The 9,617-nt window shown below is 40.3% G+C and overlaps 1 protein-coding gene across 1 annotated transcript; it reads left to right on the forward strand.

Moving 5' to 3' along the window:
* Positions 1-1,319: 1,319 nt before the first annotated feature.
* On the forward strand, positions 1,320-3,477 carry LOC118362401 (interferon alpha-inducible protein 27-like protein 2A). The gene is made up of 4 exons (XM_035742699.2): positions 1,320-1,552; positions 1,699-1,728; positions 2,110-2,271; positions 2,610-3,477. The coding sequence occupies exons 1-4, from the start codon at positions 1,543-1,545 to the stop codon at positions 2,729-2,731; spliced, it is 324 nt and encodes a 107-aa protein (XP_035598592.1). The 5' UTR covers positions 1,320-1,542; the 3' UTR covers positions 2,732-3,477.
* Positions 3,478-9,617: the final 6,140 nt, after the last annotated feature.

A 9,617-nucleotide genomic window follows, 5' to 3' on the forward strand; every position in this document is an offset into this window, starting at 1 on the left:
AGGACTATCCGTAATCATTGTAGCATCCACATTCATGTAGAAGTGTTTGGAAACATATTCTATTCTTATGTACAATAAATGTGACTCCAAAATGACACAATTACATGATTTACCATTTATTTCTATAGGGCACAAAATAATGTGAAACACAACCAAATTCAATCAGCAAATACATCCAACAAGTTTGTAGAGTCACAAGATTGATGTAATCATTGCGATCTAGGAATATGACACCAAATACTACATTTTTGACTACTTTATTACACATATCAGGGAGTTTTTCCCAATACTTTTGGTCCCCTAAAATAGGACGATGTACAAAAGTACTGTAATTTCTAAACGATTCACCTGATATGTATGAAAATACATTCAAATGAAAGCTGACAGTCTGCACTTTAACCTCATAGTCATTGAATCAAGTGCTGGAGTACAGCAACAAAACATGTGTCACTGTCCCAATACTTTTGTAGTGAACTGTATATTTTCAAAGACTCACTCAAATGGGTTCCTGTAAATGTTTTACTTTCTGGTCAATGTGTTCCTTTGTTCTGCAAAATCCCATGGCCTGGTTACAGTCAGTTTACCAAAACAAGCATTTGTTACAGTGCTCTCATTTGACAGTGGTGCTTTGTATTGTAATGCCCTTACTGAAGAGAAGATAGTTTTTGGTTTACAGTAATAAAGTTTACAGAAACCAGTGCCACCTGCACAGTAATTGTTCACTCACAGTTGTAGTTGCAGTATTGTCAAATGCAAGCCTTTGGCGCCACCTAGTGTCAAGGGATGGGCCAAAACAATCTAAATACTGTCATGTCACTTACAGTATTTACTGTACAGCCACATAGAAGAATATTACTTAAAGTGTCATATAAGCTTAGTACAACTGTCTTATGCCAAAAAATAAGTTTGTTTTACTCCACTGTTTGTAAACAATGTCTTCATGGACAAACATTACTTCAAAAGTATCATTTTAATATCACGGCAATCATTGCATTGCAACGCACTATAGCTGCGTTTTGCATCTGTAGTTCCATCTATGAATTTGAAAGTGGTTACATTTCTCTAACCCCATCCCTCAGTTTTATAAAAAGCCAAGCGGCGGGGATTCCATTCGGATGGAAAACGAATAAAGGATTGTGCCTTTCTTTACTACCTTTGAACATAACCAAAAGCCTATTCGCCTACACCATTGGCTCGATTGTCCTGTTCCATGTTCCTTTCACGTGATGGCCGAGCTATTTTAGATCCTTATCTAACATCCTTTTCACAGGAACAAGACACGGTTGACTTTCGTTTCTGTTTGTGGGCTTGACGACAACCGACACGGAACTCGTTCCGGCAAGTTGTGACAACCAGCACCCTGTCAATCAAGTTTCCAATGCGGAATGGTTGAAATGTCCAACATGCGCACCGAGATGGATACAGACACACCCTAAATTGGCGCACCTAAGTTTCGTTTCCCCAAAAAATCTAGGCACTGCATTATTTAACCCGGACCCAGTCATTTCTCCTGCAGTCACTGATACAGTCAACTGAGGAACCATGGACCCTCGTGAGTAACCTAAACCCCTAATGTATCTGGCTAAATCTAAATTGTGTGAAGTAGGCTAGGCTACAGTAACCAATGCATAAATGTGGCATACAATTTTAATGTAATTATATTTGCTCATTGTACATCCTTGCTTTTTTTTTAAACAGTTACCGTTATTGGGGTCGCAGTAGGAGCAGGTGAGACATTTGTCATGCTATTTAAAAATCGACTGTGACATAATTAAAACTGTAATATATATTATCAGATTACCCTGTGTCAGTTTCATTTCAAACTAAAAACTGATGATAAGACAATATGAAATTCCATGGAAATACCAATATTGTGGATAGCCTAGTTTAAGTAGGCTAAGCTACCAGCAAAATGCCAATTCAACCCATGGTTAATGTTACAAGTGCACAATAAAAAGCATAGCTAACTACACATGTTAAATCATTTGCCGTTTTCACAGCTAATTTTGAGAGATTCCATTTTTTGTCAACATTTTACCCAATAACTTCAATTTGCTACTTGGCCAACTGTAGTAGGCTACAATTGAAATGTTTATTTAAACCTTTAAGGGGCAGCGGTGGTCTTGGCTCCAATTGCCCTAGGCGCTGTAGGGTTTACCGCCGCTGGCATCGCCGCAAACTCTGTAGCAGCCGGCATGATGGCATCCGCAGCCACTGCAAGTTGCGGTGGTGTGTTGGCTGGAAGCACCGTTGCCGTTCTGCAGTCGGCAGGTAATTACAGTCAAATTTTCATGTGTTTAAATATAATATTTAAAAATCAGTTTACATAATTGTGTTGTGTCCAATACAGTGGCAACTTTACAGAGAACCATATTGTCAATTAATTGCTATTAGTCACAGAATCAATAGGAATATGATCCTGTGATAATCCCCAACTATACCTTGATCATCTCTCTTTAAGATTTATTTCTTCCACCTTGATTTTGCATATTAGAACATTGAAGACCTCTTATTTTCAGACAAGACAAGGCTATGATACCCTGATGCCTGAGGTACATTATGTTGTGAATGCCACAGTGACCAAAGTATGTTGTGTTGTTTCCCTCTAGGTGCAGCAGGGTTAGCTGGGTCTACAACTGCAGTGGTGGCTGGTGTTGGAGGAGCAGTGGGAGGAGCAGTGGGAGAAGCAGTGGGATGGCTCACCGCTACAGCAGCTGCACTCCTCTTATGATCCAAATATTGATGATTGATAGCTGTCTTGGAACAGCTCTCGTCTAAGACACTTTTAATCACAAAGATCACCTCTTTAAATATATATTTCTTTAATCCTTTATTTAGGGATACATATAAACACTTGATAAGACGGTGAAGGAATGCTTAGTGTTAAAAAATATATATATTATTGAAGTTCATATCCTCAATATTGTGTGCAATGAAGGCAAATTATGACTGACCTGTTCTGTTTGGACATCTTGGTCAGCTGCACTTTCAAGCCCAGGGCTTTTTTATACTGTACTTTTTACTTTTTCATATTTCAGTTTAATACCTTCTTTATCTCAATCAAAGGTCAAGTGTTGCCAGATATAATGTAAACATGTGTCTGCTGTCTTTGTCTCTACATACAGTATGTGTCAGCTAGGGATGGAAATTAGTTTAGTCTTTGCAACATGATTTTTTCCAATTGAGTTGATTAGGCGGCTTTCTTCAAATCTGCACCTCACCGGTCTGTTGTACAGTGCAGTGGTGTAAAGTACTTAAGTTAAAATACTTTAAATAGTACTTAAGAAGTTTTTTGGAGTATCTGTAATTTACTATTTATATTTTTGCCAACTTGTACTTTTACTTCACTAAATTCCTTGTTACGGATACAGGTATCCTGGGGGTATTAGTAGGCGGCTTTCTTCAAATCTGTACCTCACTGGTCTGTTGTACATTGCAGTGGTGTAAGGTACTTAAATAAACATACTTTGAATACTACTTAATACGTTTTTTTGGGGTATCTGTACTTTACTTTACTATTTGCCAACTTGTACTTTTACTTCACTACATTCCTAAAGAAAATAATTTACTTTTTACTCCTTACATTTTCCCTGATACCAAAAGTACTCGTTACATTTTGATGGGAAAATGGCCCAATTCACACACTTATCAAGAGAACCTCCCTGGTCATCCCTACTGCATCTGATCCGGCGGGCTCACTAAACACAAATGCTTAATTTAATTTAATATAATGAATTTGAAATGGTTTTTACTTTTACTTTTGATACTTAAGTAACATTTTAGCAATTCCATTTACTTTTGATACTTAATTATATTTAAAACCAAATACTTTTATACTTTTAATCAAGTAGTTTTTTACTTGTTGACTTTCACTTTTACTTGAGTCATTTTTTATTAAGGTATCTTTACTTTTACTCAAGTATGACAATTGAGTACTTTTCCACCAACGGTACAGTGTCTATGGTTGCATTGGTATATCCTCCTTTAAGTTTTAATGGCAGACTACACCAATTGCTGTCACATATTGTACAATCCATTATACTTTGTGATACAGTAGTACAAAATTGGGGAAAAGGAAATTTACCCTGCCAAATATTAGCCCTCACTAAAAAAAAACCCACCCCTTTCCACTTTCTAATCCTACTCCATGCCAACTGTCGGGGGGACAGAACACTTACACTCAACACCCCCTGCTATTCTTCTGCAGTAAAACCTCGCAATCCCAAGTACTTCTCTGCAGCTTCCACCACAACCTATATTTTCTGTGACTTACGTTCCATTTCTGCAGTACAGTTTATGACCATGGCTATGAATACTAAGAAACTCACCTTACTGAAGCAAATATTATTCTCATCACTCTCTATTGGTCTCTGCCTCCTCTTTAAATCTGCGTATTCCTTCAAAGCTCAGTTGTCCTGAGTCTGCACAACTCTGCCAGGACCTAGGATTAAGAGAGACGCTCAAGTGTTTTAGTACTATATCTCTTGACACAATGATGAAAATAATCATGGCCTCTAAACCTTCAAGCTGCATACTGGACCCTATTCCAACTAAACTACTGAAAGAGCTGCTTCCTGTGTTTGGCCCTCCTATGTTGAACATAATAAACGTCTCTCTATCCACCGGATGTGTACCAAACTCACTAAAAGTGGCAGTAATAAAGCCTCTCTTGAAAAGGCCAAACCTTGACCCAGAAAATATAAAAACTATTGGCCTATTTCCATTCCTCTCCAAAAATTTAGAAAAGGCTGTTGCGCAGCAACTCACTGCCTTCCTGAAGACAAAACAATGTATACAAAATGCTTCAGTCTGGTTTTAGACCCCATCATAGCACTGAGACTGCACTTGTGAAAGTGGTAAATTACCTTTTAATGGCATCAGACCGAGGCTCTGCATCTGTCCTCCTGCTCCTAGACCTTAGTGTTGCTTTTGATACCATCGATCACCACATTCTTTTGGAGAGATTGGAAACCCAAATTGGTCTACACGGACAAGGGCTGATTTCAAGGTTTTACTGCTAACCTACAAAGCATTACATGGGCTTGCTCCTACCTATCTCTCTGATTTGGTCCTGCCGTACATACCTACACGTATGCTATGGTCACAAGACGCAGGCCTCCTAATTGTCCCTAGAATTTCTAAGCAAACAGCTGGAGGCAGGGCTTTCTCCTATAGAGCTCCATTTTTATGGAATGGTCTGCCTACCCATGTAAGAGACGTAAACTCGGTCTCAACCTTTAAGTCTTTACTGAAGACTCATCTCTTCAGTGGGTCATATGATTGAGTGTAGTCTGGCCCAGGAGTGGGAAGGTGAACGAACGGAAAGGCTCTGAAGCAACGAACCGCCCTTGCTGTCTCTGCCTGGCCGGTTCCCCTCTTTCCACTGGGATTCTCTGCCTCTAACCCTATTACAGGGGCTGAGTCACTGGCTTACTGGGGCTCTTTCATACCGTCCCTGGGAGGGGTGCGTCACTTGAGTGGGTTGAGTCACTGATGTGATCTTCCTGTATTTATGCTGCAGTAGTTTATGTGTCGGGGGGCTAGGGTCAGTTAGGGGGGCCAAGGTCAGTTTGTTATATCTGGAGTACTTCTCCTGTCTTATCCGGTGTCCTGTGTGAATAGTGGTCCTTGTGTAGCTCAGTTGGTAGAGCATGGCGCTTGTAACGCCAGGGTAGTGGGTTCGATCCCCGGGACCACCCATACGTAGAATGTATGCACACATGACTGTAAGTCACTGTGGATAAAAGCGTCTGCTAAATGGCATATATTATTATTATTATAATTTAAGTATGCTCTCTCTAATTCTCTCTTTCTCTCTTTCTTTCTCTCTCTCGGACCTGAGCCCTAGGACCAGGCCTCAGGACTACCTGACATGATGACTCCTTGCTGTCCCCAGTCCACCTGGCCGTGCTGCCTCATTATTATTGGACCATGCTGGTCATTTATGAACATTGGAACATCTTGGCCATGTTCTGTTATAATCTCCACCCGGCACAGCCAGAAGAGGACTGGCCACCCCACATAGCCTGGTTCCTCTCTAGGTTTCTTCCTAGGTTTTGGCCTTTCTAGGGAGTTTTTCCTAGCCACCGTGCTTCTACACCTGCATTGCTTGCTGTTTGGGTTTTAGGCTGGGTTTCTGTACAGCACTTTGAGATATCAGCTGATGTACGAAGGGCTATATAAATACATTTGATTTGATTTGATTTACTCACAGGAATCTTCTCAGGATCCCTCATCCTATACCCATCTTCCTCTACCACTCTCTTAGCTGCTTCAGTATGACACTTTCTGTACTACTCTGACCCTGCTAACCTCCACCTGCCTTTCTCTCCCTAGACACCTCAGATCTCCAGCCCCATGGGCACCCCCACAGATAACGCAACTTTCTCCACCGATACTACACATTCCTTCATCTCATGCCCTCCTGCACACTTCTCATATCTAGCAATCTCCCTCCTACACACTGCTGCAACATGACCATAAACTTCACACCTAATACACTGTAGTATTTTTGGAACAAAAGCTCTCACGAGATAACTGATACATCTTAACTTGACCTTGTCGGACAAAGACTCTGCATCAAAACTCAGCAGGACAGACAATGTCTTCTCCGTTTCACCGACCTACCTACCTGGCCGGCTGGACCTACCTACCTGTACATAGGGTCAGTCTTTTAAGGTGCAGGGTAGAGTACCGGGTGGTAGCCGGCAAGTAACTGACTAAGTTCAGGGCAGGGTACTGGGCGGAAGCCGACTAGTGGTGACTATTTAAAGCAGTTTATACATTTTTTAAGCAGTTTTTCAGTCTGTCGGTCCCAGCTTTGATGCACCTGTACTGTTGATGCATTTTAGATGGTAGTGGAATGAACCACTATTTCGTCCCTTCGCTATATCGGCATTGAACACGTCACCCTCCCTATGAGAGGGGGTGACCTTGACAATTTATTGTTAAAAACGAGAGGCCACCTGGATTTTTAATTTAAAGACCCTTTCTCCCTTCGGTCTCAACGTAGACATTGCTCTGAAGCCATTCTTGGGATTATTGTAATTTTGCTATTCATTGTAAATGTTTGTTGGCCTATGTAGCCAAATTGTATCAATGATCGAATGTTATCCATTCATGCCTTTTTATATATTCTATTTATGTCTGTAAATCAACCAAATTCAATCAATCAAATTAAGCCACCATGATTACAGACACCTGTGTGTCTCCTTTCAAAGGTTATAAATTAGTGGCCTGCAGTGTTTGTCATTATACCCCGATGAATACAGCTTGTCTGTCAAAACATTGGTTATAAAATGATTGCATCTGACCTCGTAGAGTGTGAGGCTCTCCTTTTCAAGTGTTCTACTCCGCTAGCCATCAACTTGCGTAAACAGGTGTTGTTTATTTTGTCTCCAGTAGGGTGAACAGACCATAGTTTGGGTGGCTGAGGTCCTTGATGATCTTCTTGACCTTCCCGATGATTTGGGCTGACCACACCACCCTCTGGATTACCCTGCGCTAGTGGACGGTGTAATTGACGTACCAGGCTGTGATACAGCCCGACATGATGCTCTCAATGGTGCATCTGTAGAAGTTTGTGAGGGTCTTAGTGGCCAAGCCAAATTTCTTCAGCCTCCTGAGGTTGAACAGTGCATTTGGGAAGTATTCAGACCCCTTCCCCTTTTCCAAAATGTTTTACTTTACAGCCTTATTCTAAAATCGATTAAATACATGCTTTTCCTCAATCTACACACAATACCCGATAATAACAAAGCGAAAACAGGTTTAGAAAATGTTGCTAATTTATTACAAATTAAATTAAAAATACCTTATTTACATAAGTATTCAGACACTTTGCTATGATACTAGAAATTGAGCTCAGGTGCATCCTGTTTCCATTGATCTTCCTTGAGATATGATTGGAGTCCACCTGTGGTAAATTCAATTGATTGGAAATTATTTGTCTATATATAAGGTCCCACAGTTGACATTATATGTCAGAGCAAAAACCAAGCCGAGGTCAAAGGAATTGTCCATCGACCTCAGAGAGAGACAGGATTGTGTCGAGGCACAGATAAACCCTTTTTGTTTGCTGCCTAACCAATGACTGTGCTGTGTACAGCGGCACTTAAGGAGGGGAGTCCATTTGTAAAAAATAAAAGAAGCAATGCTATATCTGTGCGCTGACTAGGCTTACTGATGTCTATTCAGTTTGAGAGGGAGAGCGTGAAGATGAGGAGGACCAGAGGTATTTAAATGTTTTATTTTATTCCACATTAGCTACTGCCAAGGCAGCAGTTAATCCTCCTGAGGTCCTAAGTTTGCTACTGATTTAATTGATTTTAATTCAATTTAAATGGACATGATTATATAAAACCACGCTTTAGTCCGCAATGCTTTATGCTAGAAACAAGCTGATATGACTAAGACGTGACTCCGATGCATTTGCAATATCTTTGGTTTGTCTCTATGACATTCAGAGACTGTGCAACAAACTTCTATAGCCGAAGAGCAGTGGATTTACTGCAATTTTTTAGGTGTCCCAAGTGGGCTTCCGAGTGGCGCAGCGGTCTAAGGCACTGTATCTCAGTGCTAGAGGTGTCACTTCTGGTACGATTCCAGGCTGCATCACAACTGGCTGTGATTGGGTGCACAATTGTCCGGGTTGGGCTGGTGTAGGCCGTCATTGTAAATAAGAATTTGTTATTTTCTGACTTGCCAAGTTAAATGAAAGTATATAGCAACAACTGGGACGTAAAAGACACCCACCATGAACAGCCAATACATTTGTCCACTAAGAGGCAAACAAAAGAGAAATCCACACCAAACTTAAAGACAGGAAGCAAACCCCAAAAAATGTGCAAAACAAATACAGGGAAAATTAGACAAAGGAATATTTTTCTAGAAATCAAATAGGGAGAGACAATAAAAGGTGTTCACCATCCACATCTCTCAAAACAACTGGAGCACTGGGCCATCACAGGTGAAACACCTGACTAATGAGATGCCAGCAACGGTGTAACACATACTGACTAACGACGTGACACCAAGCCGTGCGCCATACATGCTAAAGTGCTAAAGGTCCAACCTCAAAACATAAATGGTAATACCAAAACCTGTAACACAAAGCATAGCCTGCGTTGTTGAGTTTTGGCTGCATGAGGCAAAATATTTGACTATGCAGCTTCAGATAAGAAATGACTGAGAATGTGTTTTTGGTGTAACATATTATAGGCCTACTATATTACAGTAGGCATAGGACTATATGCTATTACATTCGGATCTGCTATGTAAAATACTAATGAATCATTGTGTGATCTTGCAGGACATTGATTCAGACTTTTCTTGCAAGACATTGATTACGCTTTTACTTTACTAAACCAGCATCATTGTGAGAAATGATAATCTTCTATTTGTAATAATAATAATAATAATAAGTGATGAATAGGACTATTAGATCTAGAATTCATTGAGGATCAGCTATTTCAGTTGTAACTGGTTCTGTTGTGCTACATTTTTTCAGTTGATATACAATTTTAGCACTGTTCCAAACTTAGACAATCAAATCTAATTTGATTAAACAGGTGGAGACCTTACAGTGAAATGCTTACTTACGAGCCCCTAACCAATAG

This window comes from Oncorhynchus keta, chromosome 29 (genome assembly GCF_023373465.1).
Source record: "Oncorhynchus keta strain PuntledgeMale-10-30-2019 chromosome 29, Oket_V2, whole genome shotgun sequence".
In the NCBI taxonomy this organism is placed as follows: domain Eukaryota; kingdom Metazoa; phylum Chordata; class Actinopteri; order Salmoniformes; family Salmonidae; genus Oncorhynchus; species Oncorhynchus keta.

Bases quoted from the DNA above. Each gene is read 5' to 3' on its own strand.
- LOC118362401 (XM_035742699.2), top strand. The intron at 1,729-2,109 runs GTGAGACATTTG...TAAACCTTTAAG, and splicing joins TGGGGTCGCAGTAGGAGCAG to GGGCAGCGGTGGTCTTGGCT. The intron at 2,272-2,609 runs GTAATTACAGTC...GTTTCCCTCTAG, and splicing joins TGCCGTTCTGCAGTCGGCAG to GTGCAGCAGGGTTAGCTGGG.